At 43.9% G+C, this 15,236-nt stretch overlaps 1 protein-coding gene and 1 long non-coding RNA gene across 3 annotated transcripts; one reads left to right on the forward strand and one right to left on the reverse strand.

Annotated features, from left to right (window-relative positions):
- Positions 1–126: 126 nt before the first annotated feature.
- Positions 127–10,166, forward strand: faah (fatty acid amide hydrolase). 2 transcript variants are annotated; one of them, XM_076039319.1, is made up of 15 exons: positions 129–588; positions 1,527–1,637; positions 1,800–1,940; positions 2,078–2,211; positions 2,643–2,849; positions 2,965–3,005; positions 3,097–3,221; positions 3,745–3,870; positions 3,975–4,069; positions 7,814–7,913; positions 8,036–8,079; positions 8,584–8,623; positions 8,715–8,823; positions 9,449–9,594; positions 9,977–10,166. In XM_076039319.1, exons 1-15 carry the CDS (start codon positions 373–375, stop codon positions 10,097–10,099), a joined length of 1,758 nt encoding a protein of 585 aa, XP_075895434.1. In that variant the 5' UTR covers positions 129–372; the 3' UTR covers positions 10,100–10,166. The 2 variants fall into 2 exon arrangements, with proteins under 2 accessions (XP_075895435.1, XP_075895434.1); XM_076039320.1 differs by lacking the exon at positions 9,977–10,166 and having other exon boundaries at positions 127–588; positions 8,715–8,864; positions 9,449–9,586.
- LOC142897202 (uncharacterized) lies at positions 4,523–7,360 on the reverse strand. Its single transcript, XR_012928431.1, has 3 exons — positions 7,199–7,360; positions 6,114–6,229; positions 4,523–5,687 (listed from the first exon to the last, which is right to left on the reverse strand). It is a non-coding gene; the product is annotated as an uncharacterized LOC142897202 (long non-coding RNA).
- Positions 10,167–15,236: the final 5,070 nt, after the last annotated feature.

Below are 15,236 nucleotides of genomic sequence, written 5' to 3' on the forward strand. Positions count from 1 at the left end.
GTTTTACTCAAATTGTATTGAAATGGGTGTTACACAACACGTAGCGTACTATTTTGGAGAGCCAATGGGCCACTCAAGGCTTCTTCAACGCCCTCTCTGTTGTGCATTATAATACCATGACGAGTTTATGACAGAAGGAAGAGATGACGCGCTCCACTGGTGACTAGTTCCCATTGGCTGGCTAGTGTCTCCAAATACTCGCTTAACCGCACAGAGACTCGCCGATTAGTACGCTCCGCACGGAACCAGACAGTATCCGCGCCCAGCCGTGACTTTGAAGAAAGCAGGAAGCCCAGCAAGTAGACGGAGCCGGCCGCTGCGTCTGTCGTTAGCCGGCGTTAGTTAGCCGCCTCCTCCGCCCGTGGTCATACCATGCTGAGCGTGAAGCAGCTTCTCCAGGGAACCGAGCCGGACAGGAGGACAGCCGGCCTTCTGGCAGGTGGTGCCTGCGTCGCCGGAGCTCTGGCGGTGCTGGTGAGCAAATTCAACAACCACCGGCAGGTGAAGGCGAAGATTCAGAGAGCCAGAGACCGACGCACGGAGAGCCTCCGGCGGGCTGAGGAGGCGGTGCTCCGGTACAACAAGTCGGTGAGAGTTTCGCGGGATGGAAATATGAATAATGGTGGTCTCTGTGTGTCATATGTCGGCCCGTGGCTGTAAAGCCCACACTTTAATCATTAACCCATCCAGTTGCTGTTAATTTCATGAATCCATTTGTGCAGGTGTGTTTGTTTTGTCTGACGGGACAAAGCGTGACTTCCTGGAGGGTCTTAACTTGCAACAATAAACATGACAGCATAGGAAACGGCTTCAAAATTAGCATATAGCCATGACACAAAGCATCAGCAACAAGACATACAAAAAAAAAGAAAATAAAGTAATGACAATGGTTCGTGAGATTAGGTGAACCACGTAGTGTTGGTCTAGTGGAATTAAATCTTGATCTGGAATCAGCAGTGTTTTTGTATTCCAGTGTTAAACCGTGGCGTGTACCCTGGTACACACTATTGGACACAAACCGGAAAACTCGGTTTGCCATAGTGTTGTTCTCACTATGGAGAACCCAGTTGTAGAGTGTTAAATTCAGTGTTCAATTTTTAATAGTTTGTTTTATCACTTAATGTATTCTGGAGGCGACACGGTGGCAGTGGTTAGCGCTGCTGCCTCACAGCAAGAAGGTCGTGGGTTCGATTCCGGGGCTTCCGGCTTCCTCCCACACTCCAAAAACATGCATGTGAGGTCAATTGAACACTCTAAATTGTCCGTAGGTGTGCATGTGAGTGTGAATGGTTGTGTGAGTGTGAATGGTTGTCTGTTTCTATGTGGCCCTGCGATGAACTGGCGACTTGTCCAGGGTGTCCCCTGCCTTCGCCCTAAGACAGCTGGGATAGGCTCCAGCAGACCCCTGTGACCCTGAGCTCGGGACTAAGCGGGTATGGAAAATGAATTAATGTATTCTGGAGTGAAATATATTTTGCTAGCAAACTAATGGTGTTTTTATTTGATTAATATGTGTTTGCTTTCAGCAAACACCAGACGCAACTCTCATTTTGTCTCTGTCCTTGTCTGAGTTGACAAAGCAACTGCAAGAGGAGTTGTTGACCCCTGAGGATGTGTTCTATTCATACATGCAAAAGGTTTGAGCAGGAACAGAACACAACTCTATCAGTAAATCCACATCAAACTAAAAATACAATTTGAAAGTACAATAGAAGTAACAAAACATACATTTCAGTCTGAATTTGTTTTTGTTTTTTTGTTTTTTTAAATATATATATGCAACTTCTTTTCCTGTACAGGCTTTAGATGTTCAAAGAGAGTTGAACTGCTGCACAGGAATTCTGTTGGAGAGTTTTGACCAACTGAAAACAGTTGCCTCAAACAAGGATGGGCTCTTGTATGGCATTCCAGTCAGCATCAAAGAAAACATAGAATACAAGGTAGCCTCCTTCTTGTCATGTGTTCTCTTGTTACTTAATGGTAGTTGCACAACTAAGAACATTCCACTTGCATCTTGTGCTGACATTGGTGCTGTTCTTGTGTGTTTTTGCTCTTTTCCCTTTATCTTCAACACAAGGGTCACGACTGCTCTTGTGGTGTCGTGGTTAACTTGGACCAACCTGCGCAAGAGGACAGCGTGATCGTCAAAGTATTGAAGAAACAAGGCGCCATTCCCTTTGTGAAAACCAACTTACCCCAGGCTCTGTTAAAGTAAATGTTGACACGGCAATTTTTGATATTAAATCGTATAGTCAGCCAATGTTCCACACTTCACAGCAGTGCTAATGTTTGACTCTTTATTTCAGCAAACATGCAATTCGTTTTTAAAAATTATTTAGTTCAAACAAGAAAATCAGTTAAGAAAACAACACATTGTTTGCTCAGTGAGTGCAGATATCAACAATGACCAGTAAACACACTGGCTTTCTATCTGTCCATAAAAGATTAGGAAGCAGGTGTCTTCCAACCCTTATGTTTTTCAGCTTAATCTGACATTTACTCATTTATCACAATAATTCAATTTTATACATCTTCTGATTTGTCAGCAATATCAATAAAAATGTTTTATGTATATTGTAATTGTATGACAATACTTGTGTGTATTTTTAAAAATATTTTTTCTTTGATTGTTTTATCCTCAGCTATGACTGTGGAAACCCCATCTATGGTCAGACCGTCAATCCCCATAACCTCCAGAAGACCAGCGGAGGGTCATCTGGAGGGGAGGGGGCTCTCATCGGAGGAGGAGGCTCTCTGCTCGGCATTGGCAGCGACATCGGTGGCAGCATCCGCATTCCTGCGTCTTTCTGTGGCATCTGCGGTTTCAAGCCGACGTCGGGCCGCGTGAGGTGAGTGTTCCAGTGACGGCCGCCTGTCTGGATAGGTGATCAATGTGCACCTGCGATATTCAGCGCTACCGCATCTTTAACATGCTCTTTTGCTCTTTCTGTGTTTTCGGCTTAGTTTGCATGGCGTAAGACCCATTTACAGAGGGCAAAAATCTGGTGAGTTAACACCGGTATCATCTTTAGCTTTAACATGTTGTTAAAAAACATCCATTGACTTTTTTTTTTGGCCCATCACTAAAAAAAACAGTTCTTTCCTCCGCGGGACCCATGGCGAGGGACGTGGACAGCCTGGCTCTGTGTATGCAGGCGCTCCTCTGCGATCACATGTTCACTCTGGACCCGACGGTTCCACCTGTACCTTTTAATACACAGGTGGGTACCCAGGAAGGTAAATAGAACCAGAGGCTTGGGGTCAAACTGCTGCGTGACACATGTTGCATAGCAGAGTGAAGGAGGTGCAAGATTATTAAAGAATCAATTTGATTCCATTTATCAAGTTGTTAATTGATTGTAAAAAATGGTTTGTTTTTGTCGAAGATTTATATTTGAGTGTTTGGCTCTGGCATTTATGGTCCCCCTGCTGTGAGTAAGCTGAAATACACTGGACACCTGAAAGTGTGTAGTTATTGTTATAATGCATATTTTATTATCATTTTGTGTTCTTTCACTCAAATGATCTCAATTGTGCAACGCAAGCCTATTTTGATTTGATATCTCGTATTTAACAAAAGCAACAAGCTTTAAGCTGCAATCTTATGGTCAGCACAGATTGCATTTGTTTGAGAACTGTCATTAGAAACAACGCAAAGCTGAAGCACACATTTTCCACTCAGATAAATATTCCCCCCAAAATAATAATACACACTAAAGGTGGATGGTATTGTCCTTCTCTCAGATCTACCAAGGCTCCAGGCCTCTGAGGATCGGCTACATGGAGAACGACGGCTACACGCAGCCGTCTCCGAGCAATGCCCGGGGAGTGCGAGAGGTCAAAGCTCTCCTGGAAGAGGCAGGACACACTGTAAGATGACAGTGATGCACGGTGATGCACATCACACGTCATGGCGTTTTGACTACACGTTGTTGAAAGCGGACCTTCTTTTTTTGTTACTTTGCTCTCTGTAGTTGGTGCCATTCACTCCTCTGAGGATGCCTGAGGTCATCAACGAGCTGATAAAGGCCGTTTTTGCAGACGGGACTGCCATGCTGCTTCAGAAATTGTGAGCTCTTCTTTATGATGCGGTTATGTCAGCTGTGCGAAAAATGTTTATGATCAAAATCCTTTGATCGGGGCAAAGTCCCTGTGGAAAGTGACACTCCCTTCGACTCCAGCACACCCCAGTCTGAGTCCCAGAGGTGTCCATTAACCTGCCGCTTGGACATCTGCCCGTTCACCTTCGTCTTAGCCACATTGTCGCGTTAAAGCGATTTTTGATGCCACCTTGTGTCAGTTTGGTATTATAGCCTCTTCTCACTGAGTCGTCATAGGATTTGTGGCTGTGTTGCCTTCACAAAGTTTGTTCAGGACGTATTCTGACAAACCTCTATCTATTTTGACAAACATCTATCTATCCATTTATTTTATTTTATTTTATTTTATTTTAGTCACAGCTTGTTTCTGCTCAACAGACCGGCTCCAAAAATAATGAAAAAACACGGTTTAATCATGGTGATATTTACAAGGACATATGTATTATATCATTAAAATTTTTTATTATTTCTACAATTTTCATAACAAAATAACTTATGACATCCTTGACTCAAGGCACCTTTGTAGAAGACTCGAGTCGCAAGATCAAACATGGATGTCACAGTGCAACAGCAAATATATGTACGTAAATGCATTTAAAATGTATGCAAACAATTAACAATGATTAATGTAGCAAACAAACAAGCAATACAGAGAAAGCAGGACATAGTGGTATCTGCTGGTATGGTATAATAGATATCACAGATATGTTATACATGTGATTACATTTCTCAGAGGTGTTTCTCACATTCAGTGCCGTTACTGAAGTTACTGAGTTACGAAGTACAAGCACTTTAACCTCACTGATTTGCTCTCTCTCATGGCTCAACAAATATCAGCTTCTTAAATCTATCATTTCATGCTATCATTTAATTGTATATATACCTGTATATCTCTTTCTTTTATTAACAGCACAAACCATATTTGGAGGATTTAGAAAACCTCACCAAAAATAAACACCCATAATGTCTTTGTTTGAGATGAAGTAATAATATTGATGACTGTGTGGATTGGGAATGAGAGGAATTATAGCATAATAGGAGGTTTTGAATATGGGACTTTTACAGACCACAGTTCACATTGTAACTGGTCGTTGGCTCTTGTCTGTTCTGTAGTATTCCTCTGAGTGCAAACCACATCAGTTCACTTGCCACCTTTACCCACCATGGCAGTAACTAATCCCACAGCTCCACGAGCAACTGCTGCCTGAGGGTTAGCTATCATACCTATAATATCTGCTGCCGTGTCGAACAGTCCCCCTTCATCGGACGGGCCCGCGCTCTGTCCAGGCGTTCTGTTTTCATAACTTTCCCTCAGCCACTGCTCCCTTTCCATGAAATCCCTCCGCTGTCTTTCCAACTCTTCCCTCAATATCCTCACCTCTACAACGTGTTCCCACATCTGACTATTTCTCGCCATCTTCTTAGTTTTCATGTCGGTCAGTAACTGCTTTTTCATTTCCTGTACTTCTTTCTGAAGTTCCTTCTTGAGTTCCTTCATCATTTCCTCTTGAATTTTCTTCTTCAGGATTTTCAGCTGGCGTTCTGTTTCCTCGTCCATGTTGGGGGCTGAAACGCTCTGATCAGCTGCTGCAAAAAGAGTAAAGGCTGAGGCTCTGCGTCTCTAATCTTTACTTAGAAAACCATCCCGTTTTGCTCAACTTCCCCACTCGGACGTGCCAGTCAAAGATTTGATTTTGTTCATACAGTGACAAAGACACCCAAAAGTACTTTTTGAAGCACTTGCAGCGTTAAATAGATGCTCACATACAATGGTGAGGGGGAAAAAACAATGTTGCATTGTGGAAACCTCATAATTACAAATAATATTGTTTCTTAGAAAAAAATTGAATTTGCTGAGTCAAAATAATACAGAATAAAAAAAATCCCTCGTACATCAGCCACAATTTTAGAGTAAAACTGGCTTTTAATCGTCACTCTTTAGGGGAACTGAACGTCAAGAAAAATAATTTCACTTACATCAGAAAATATGTAACCAAGAAAAAGGCACCTAACCTGGTGTTGTTGATTTGTTGCCCATGTCGGGGGCTAAAGAGTTCAGAGCAGCTGCTGCAAAAGAGTGAAGGCTGAGATTCCCTCTGCGTTTTAACGACCTCCAGGTGACCTGTGTCCTGTCATAAAACAGTTGAAAATCAAAATCAGGCAGCAGAATCTAAACAGGTGCTAAAGAAAAAGACTGGCAGCTCTTGTAAAATGACCTTTGAACTGTAATATTAACATCATGCACAGGTTAAGTTCCATCAGCCAGCCCAAAAGCAACAGCTTTTGTGCTCTTTATTTCACTTTCGTCTTTCCCTTTTGATAATCCTCTACGCCCTCCTGCGCTTAGAGTCACAGGGATCTGCTGGAGTCCATCCCAGCCGTCATTAGCAAAGGCAGGGTTACACCCTATTCAAGTTGCCAACTAATCACAGGACCATATAAAAAGAGGAACTAACGCACTCCCATTCACACTCGCATGCACGGACATCTACAATTTAGAGTTCTCAGTTCGGCTCGCATGCATGTCATTGGACTGTGGATGGGGAGCTGGAAAACCTGGAGAGAACCCATGCAGACGCAGGGAGAACATGCAAACTCCACGCAGAGAGACCACTGTAAAAATTTCTTTCATGAAAATTGCTCCATACGTCCTTTATTTTTCTGCAAACACGCAGTGCATGACCAGCCTGACTAGTTTTACCTGTTGTTCACCACTTTACATTCCCTTCCCTGCCTTGTGTTTATGTTGCCGTTCTTATAAATCACCTGGAACCCGTTGCAATTGATGTTGCCTAATCACGACATAGATAACTGTCCCGTCTTCCACACTCAGGCATGACAGTCAAAAACAAACAAACAGAAAAAGACGCCCAGCAGTGCTCTTTGAGTCACTTTCTGTGTGGAAACCCTATAAGTACAAATAATACTTTTCATAGAAAAGTTCTGAGTTAAAGTAATATGGAATAACAAATTTCCCTGGTACATTAGCCATCATTTTAGAGCAAACCTGGCTTTTAATCATGACTCTTTAGGAGAACTGAATACATCAACAAAAAATATTTTACTTACAATATCTAACAAAGAAAAAGGCAACTAACCTGGTTTTGCCGATTTGCTGCCAATGTCTGGGGCTGACGACCTCAGAGCAGCTGCTGGAAAAAGAATGAAGGCTGAATCTCTTATAGACCCGCCTATTAGATAAATTTGTTCTTCTTGTCATAAAACAATTGGGAATCAAGCTCAGGCAGGAAAGTCTTATCAGAACAAATGCAAAAGAGAAAGTAGAACCCTGGACAGTTTCACTTTGATCATCCAGCCCACCTCTTTGTCAACAGCTGCACCAGCTTTTGTGCTTTTTTTCTTTTAATTTCAGCTCTCAGTCTGTTTTTATTGAAAGTGCTTTCGCGCAGAAAACTCAACGCTTGGCAAGAAACAAATGCTTGCACTTGGCACTAGAATTTTTCCTCACCGTCAATGTGCACAGTGATTTTGGTCAAGCGGTCATTAGTTTTTAAACACAGTCCTTAAACTGAATCTAAGAAAACTATGTATTCAGATATATATTAACATAACTTGTGACACATGGTCTTATGTAACCATTAAACCTTGAAAATATTTTTTTCTTTTCCAGCCGCTAAAAGCTAAAAAAAAAACCAAAACAAATCAAAGTGTTTTCTTGTGTGCCAGCGACAAAACTCTGTTTGTCTTTAAAGGGAGGGAGGCCCCCTGGATCCCTGTCTGAGAGCTCAGGTTTTTCCATACTACTTTCCAAAGTGGCTGAAGAAGACAGTCTCATTCCTGCTCAGACCGCTGGTGAGTCCTTCGACTGTGACATGGATGAATAAAAAAAAATTATCTTTTTTTTCTTGGCCATACTGAACGTGACTGTCTGAAGTACCGTGTGCTCAGTAACCTCCCTCTAATGTCTCTGGCAGTGTCCTCGAGGCTCCGCCGTTCTCAACAGTCTCTGTGGAGTTGGGTGAGAATGGCACTGTCTGATTCTTTGACCGACTGGCTGTTTGGTATCAAAGTGTCCAGTGCTGACATCAATGCATCAAAAATTGTGACTCAAAAAGTTATGTTCAATGTCCTTGAACTTCCCAGGAATGAAAAAAAACAAAAACTCTTTGTTTTTTTTTGTTTTTTTGGCTTGTTCCTCTTTTATAAATGGTTCTAGAAACATGCCATTGTGATGTCACAAAGGGCACTGAAACCTTGTCGGATTAGCTTTAGTTGCTTGTCGGTGTCTCCCTTTAAAAAAGCAGTTATTTTAACAGTGAGTTAATTTTATGTGTTGCCTGTGAACGTAAGGCTAAATATGCTGTTTCTTGAAGATCTGTCAGAATCAGTCGGGTTTGAACATTTGTAGCCTAGAGTGAAAACAGCGATCTGACAATAGATTAAATATCGCAGCTTTGATAACAAGCAGGCAAAGGATCCATATTGCCACTGCAGACCCTTTCTGCTTCTCTCCCTGCTTCAGATCACCCGCAGATGTGTGGAAACAACACGCCACGGTCGAGGTACAGTGCCCTGGCTACGATGATGCCTGTGCATGTTCGAGCGTCAGCAGAACAACAAAGAACTAAAGTCTTGTTTGTTCGTCTTCTCCAGGACTACATTCAAGACACGATAGCCGAGTGGCGACGGCGCGACATCGACGTCCTGCTGTGCCCCGTGATCGGACCGGCCTTCAATCTCCTCTACTGCGGCAAGAATTCCCGTACGGTGCACTGAACCGCTGGCTGCGTGTCATGTCAGCAGGTGTTTATAACGGGGGAAATACACTGGGCACAGAAAGCTGTGTATAGAATGAATACATTACGTTACCAGAGGCAACTTTCTCAACCTGTTTATATACACATAAATAATGTAAACCATAGATATAATAACAATTGAGAACAGATAATATGGTGAAAATAAAATAAAAAATAAAATGCATACATGCAACATATTGTATCATTCACACCCACGGTAAAACTTACAGAATAAAAATAGAATAGAAGTGCATTATACACTCAGCCACACAGTACAGGTATAGACATGTCCATTTTTTAAATATTTAAATGGAAAATAAATAGTTACCCATTTTCACAAAATAGATGTCTTGAAATCTTCTCTGAAAAGACTGTCGGTGGAGCCACAACAGCAACACTGCGTCGCGCTCTGATGGCGTCCGGGCCTGATGTAGCAGCTAAAATGTCCAGTGTATTTCCAGGGTTAATAAGATAAGTTTACATGAGATAAGATAAGCCTGGGTTGTTTTCTGCGCCTCCCATTTATTTTAAAGCCTCCCGTTTCTGTGCAGAGCGACTGACGCCACGCCTCTCTTTCTGTCAACCCGCCAGATGCCGTCTCGCTGACCATGATTTACAACCTCCTCAACTTCCCCGCGGGATCCGTCCCCGTGTCCACAGTGACCGCCGAGGACGAGGAGAAGCTCAGGAGCTACACCGGCAATTACCACGATCGCTTCGACCAACTGTTTAAAGAGGTGAGATGCCTGCCGGCCTACAATTTGCACTTGGTGACCTCAGTCACAGTTTGAGTTTCCCCCTTTCCCTTTATTGTGAGGACGGTGTGGGTAAATTCAGCACCTTGCAAGGTTTGGGTGAGCGCTTGAAAGACAGATTGAAGGATTCAAAGGATTTTATTTGTCACGTTACACGGCAGTGGAATGTTGGTGTGGCAAAAACCAACGTGATTGTGCACGCAGTTAATTATAAGTTTCACAAATATACAAAAATCCAAGTGTACAAGTGTGTTTAGCATCAGAAAAGTCCCAGCAGGCGCCAAAGCAGCGATACCACAGTCGGTCAGCAGGTGGAGGTAGAAGACCATCGCTGTGACAACTGACGGCTGTTTCCTTTGTGTAGGCTGTGTCCGGAGCTGAGGGGCTGCCTGTGGCGGTGCAGTGCGTGGCTCTGCCGTGGCAGGATGAACTCTGCCTGCGCTTCATGAAGGAGGTGGAGAAAGTGGTCAGACAGAGCAAGAAGTAAGACCTGGAGGCCACGAGAGGGGGAGGGAAGGGTGCTAAAGCTAAGAAATACATTGAAACATCTCCATGGGACGGTTCACGTTTTTCTCCTATTTTATTTTCCGATTTCTGATCTATATATTGCATTATTAATTAACAATGTGACTATTATAGTTTTAAGTGCGTATCAAAATCTACCTTCAGATATTTTTGGACTGGTACTATGTTATTTACATGAAAAAAACACTCCTCCTATTAGCAGTATAATAATAAGAGTTATATATTTTACCAGGAAACAAGTGCAAGATACTTTTAGGACCTCAGATGTGTGAAGTAAATTGAATTTTCTCTTTTGCTATGTAATGACTAAGAATATTATACAGATGCTACATGTAACGTCTCAGTTTGTCTCTAAAATCTGTAAGGCGAGCTGACTTCATTTTATGAAGTTAGCTCTCGATTAATCACTGACAACAGATCGTGTGACTTAACTTTCCTCCAACATTAAAACAGATTTTTGCCAATATTATTTGCCAATATTTATTTATTTTTAAACCTGGACTATGAACTCTTTCATTGCCACATCAATGGAGTTTAAAACTGGAGATGCAACTTGAAGACCATGATCCAGACTCGGTGAGGGCGCCGGCTGCTTTTCGCTTTCCTCCACAGCTCTTCTCCATCCTCCTCTTCTCCTCCTCCATCACCCAGCCCACAGGCCAGCGCAGATCATTTTCACTCTCCTCTCCTGTGAGCGATTGTCGCACCGCGGCCGTGCCGGGGGAAGCAGGGGAAGAGATAAAGGAGACTAATGACACATGGCGCCTCCATCTAGGAGGCCAGCGCACCGTGTCGTCATATTGTGATTATGCCCGTGCTATTGTAAATATGTGTTTCTGTTGGGTTTACATAAATTTACATATGTTTCCAAACTCTCCCGGGGATGGGAAACCATTAGGGACAATGTTGGCGTTTCCCATTACAATACGCCACGTTTTGTGCTGCTGTCTCATTGAATGGAAACGGCCGTGTGTGTGTGTGTGTGTGTGTGTGTGTGTGTGTGTGTGTGTGTGTGTGTGTGTGTGTGTGTGTGTGTGTGTGTGTGTGTGTGTGTGTGTGTGTGTGTGTGTGTGTGAGGAAGGAGGGCACATTAGGCGAGGAGGGGAGCTGGAATTGAGAGGTCGTTCTTAGCATTATCTGTGGCACATGGAGAGAGAGAGTGCGACTCTCGCTGTGCCACTCAGTCAGGGAGCGCTAAGCTTTAAGAGGCAGCCGAGAGACTCGGGGCTTCAGAAGGAAACGTGACATTGTTCAGAAATCCCCCCGGGATCTGAGACAGAGGCAATGACAGGTACACACACACGCACATACACACACACACACACACATGGATACACAGTCAGCCCAATTCATAGATTTAGGCCACCAATTACAATTTGTAATTTATGTGAATTAAACTCAATTTAGAGCGTAATGCTTTAGCATAAGCCAGGTGAGGGTCACGGAGCAGTGATACACATGCTAAAGAAGCTCATCAGTACAGAAATGAATCCTCATCTTGTTACATTAACGGCTCAGCACAATCAATTGTAGACTGCAATGTTTATAATAATCCTGGTTTACATTTTATTCATTATCATATGTATTTTTTATCCTTTATTTTACCAGGAAAGTCCCAATGAGATTAAAAACCTCTTTTCCAAGGGAGTCCTGGGCAACAGGCAGAAAAACGTAAAAATTCAATTGTTGACAGTGACAGGTCAAAACTGGACAACCAATCTCCTACTGTCTGCTTATGTCAATAGCACTATTAGACTTTCGGGACTTTCCCAAATAAATATAATGAACAAAAACCTGAACCACCCTTTTCAGTGAAAGGATTATGTTAATACATGATGTAGTTGTTTTTTTTTTGGCGTGTTGTAGCTTGAAGAACAGGCATGCAAAAGAAATTACATAATGTGTACATTTGCCTGCTGATGAAATTAAAGATGAAGGTGAGAGGTCAGCTGACCTGACAAACACAGAGCTAAGTAATCTGTAATGAAAGGTAAATTCTGCTTAGATTTTTTACAAGAGAAAGACCATAGTTACTGTAGTCACACAGCCAAGGTATTTAAAAAAAGAAGAAGGATGTATTTGTTTATTCCACCTTTCTTCTTTTCTAATACTGACCAGCCCGTCACTTCTGCCGTTATTCTGCGCCGAGTGCCATTAAGAGACGTAACAAACACAAAAAGTGAAGCCACCAAACTGGAACCTGTTCCAGAAGTTTCCCAGAAGGCCTCGGCTCAGCCCGCCGTTGCCGCACAGCTGCTCCTCTCCCTCCCCCCTCATGTAACGTCTCATTGGTAAGAGCGGCAAACACCTCATTCGCTGCAACCTTGGACGATGAGATCAGGTACTTTAAAAGCCATCCCGCCACACATTCGGGGCCTGCCAAATAAAAACGGCCTCCGCATCGCCACTAACTAAACTAGGATGATTCTGTCTTAATGTCCCCATTTCAGGGACCAGGGAGCCCGCCGCAGTCCGTGATGGGCCCCCCCCGGAGACTTGCAGGTAGTGATGTCTGACGCAGCGGGGCGCCCAGATGATCAACGCCACAAGTTCAGCCGCGGCGTGCGCCCGCCGCCACTTACCGAGGGGACGGCGAGAAGCGGCGAGATTGGCAGCTTTCAGGTCTTTGGTCCATTTCATCAGCCATTACCAGCGGCGGAGGTGGCGTGCTGCGCCGAAGAGGGAGCACTCGTGGGGAGGAGAGAGGGGAAGAGGAGGTGGAAGGGGATGGTGGTGGTGGGGGGGGGGGGATTAACAGACAGCTGATACAGGTGTATAGGCGGTATCAAACAGCAGCTCTGTCAATGCAAGCAGTCTCCAGTATTCCTCCCCCTGGGGACGCAGGCAGCGGCCGCGGCGGATCTTCAGAAGTAGGGGCCTGCAGATTTCACTATGACGGGATTAACCGGGAGCTCCGGGATGATTTCCTCCGATTCTGTGACTCAACAATTCGGTGATCCACACTCTATCGGCTTTTAAGGCCCCTATCCCGAGTTTCAAAAGCTTACCCTTCGGACAAGGGACACTCTCTTTCTCCGCGCCGTTCCGCTTTTGCCTCTTTATTTTTTTTTTTCCTGCTGCATTCACTTGTTCGTCGCCCAGCCGGCGTTCTCGCCAGCTCCCTCCCCTACCACCACCACCACCACCACCACAGCAGCAGCCTTCCTCCTCCGTCCCTCCCTCCTCGCACATCTGCCGAGGTTTGGGTTTTCCTTTCTTCCCCGCCGCGGCGCCTCGCTTGGCCCGAGGCCCTTATAGCCAAATTGGTTTACATTGGGGAGATAAATGCTCGTGCAAATGCGCTTAAACACGTACAGTAAGAAAAAAAAAAAAAAAAAAAATGCAGACAGTGCGTGTCAGGATTATCACCCGAGTCAGGGGGAGAAAGGGGAGCGTCTCGGCGCCACAAAGCTGGAGGGAGCCAGAGTGAAGCCTGCAGATACAGTCCGTCTCATCCACTTCTCAGGGGTGGGATTTAGCATTTGCATGCTACTCTGTAATTCCTGGCATTATATAACTTGTCGCCAGCAATCAAACTCCTGTGCCATTGTGGAAAGTATTGTTTCGCGAGGGTGAGCAGAGTGTGGAGTTCCGCTGCAGGGCGGCGAGGCTTTAGCTGCGGCTCGGAGAGGGCTGGTGCACGGTGCACGGCGGAGACCACCCCAGTCAAGATCCTCAGTAGTCTCAAGTCGCAGACCTCGATTTAGAGGAGAGACGATACTGCAACCAAATAAAGAAGAAGAAGAAGAAGAAAATCTAAATATGACTAATCCCAGCAATGGGACGAGAGTACAATATGTCATTGTGGTTTGTAATGATGCTGATTTGCTTGAAGTGTCCGGACACCCACTGTGCATACTTTAGAATTCATAATATTCTTCTTTGTTTTCTCGAGTAATTTCTCTGTCTGCAGACTTTGGCTGCCCAGCACTTCTTTCAAACGCCCATTTATTACTTCTGGTTTGGTCGTTGGGCCGACGATGAGCTGAGAGAAGGCTTGACATTCCCAAGTCATTGAGTGACAGCAGGAGTGACTAAAAATCTCTGATCCCCCAGTGGATGTGAACTTGGTGCCAGTGTTTGGGAAGAGGGGAGGTTAACAGGTTAACAAGCTTCCTATTGGTACGAGGCCACAATGTTCACCGTGGCTACCTGCAAACACAGCGTATCAGTTTCCAACCTATTTCCTGCCAATGAGTCGGGAGCCAATGATAAAACAGAATGTTCAATGAATGTCCGATGTGAAAATTTCAACCAATTATATAACCGACATCCGCTACTCTTGTAAACTTTAGCAAGGCTTGTCGTCACCAGTGTTGTTGGGATTACTCCATAAAAGTAATGCAATTACTGATTACTAATTGCTCCTTAATAAAGTCATTTATCTAAATCTAAATTGCTTCTTTAACTACTTTCTTTCATAAGTAATCAACTACTAATTACTTTAGTTAAAAAAAAGATAAAGTAACAGTTGCTCAGTTGTTTAAAATGAACTTTATTAAAGTGCAAATTTTGCAATTCCAAATATTGCCTGTGTCCTCTGAACATAAATCACAAAACAAACTCATGTACAGCCCTGGTGCTTTTAGCAAAACCCATATTGTTAAAATAATTAGCAGATTTAGGAAAAGTAAAAAAATTGTTATTTTATTTTAGTTTTGCCACAGTAATCTAGATACATGACTAATTACTCCAAAAGTAGTTTAATTACAGTAGTGGATTACTTATAGATTACTCGCCAACACTGGTCGTCACCTCCTGTATTTTGTCTTTTTGCGTTTCCTGTGGCCTTTATTACCAAGGAAGGACTCTGATGAACTGGCCAACCCAAACACTGACTGAAAACAGTTTCAGTTGCAGTTTGACGAGATGGACGGAGCGAGATTCCGGCGTTGAAATCACAGCCGTCGAGCTGCGGCCGGATCTCATTCTGTGTCAGTGGGTTGTGGATTCTTGCAAAGCTCGAGGAGAAGGTGCCGTATCCTCTCTCTCTCTCTCTCTCTCTCTCTCTCTCTCTCTCTCTCTCTCTCTCTCTCTCTCTCTCTCCACCTGCTGCTACTCACTGGTTCCCCCCCTCTCCCACTCCCCAGCAGGCTCCA

Source organism: Nelusetta ayraudi, unplaced genomic scaffold (assembly GCF_046127955.1).
Source record: "Nelusetta ayraudi isolate G7.1 ecotype Tasmania unplaced genomic scaffold, CSIRO-AGI_Nayr_v1 ptg000059l, whole genome shotgun sequence".
NCBI classification, from domain to species: Eukaryota; Metazoa; Chordata; class Actinopteri; order Tetraodontiformes; family Monacanthidae; genus Nelusetta; species Nelusetta ayraudi.

What these genes read in the sequence shown, in the direction of transcription:
- faah (XM_076039319.1), top strand. Translation starts at nt 373, where the DNA reads ATGCTGAGCGTGAAGCAGCTTCTCCAGGGAACCGAGCCGGACAGGAGG. An exon ending in TGCTCCGGTACAACAAGTCG is followed by an intron (nt 589 to 1,526) that starts GTGAGAGTTTCG and finishes GTTTGCTTTCAG; the next exon opens with CAAACACCAGACGCAACTCT. An exon ending in CTACTGCGGCAAGAATTCCC is followed by an intron (nt 8,824 to 9,448) that starts GTACGGTGCACT and finishes TCAACCCGCCAG; the next exon opens with ATGCCGTCTCGCTGACCATG.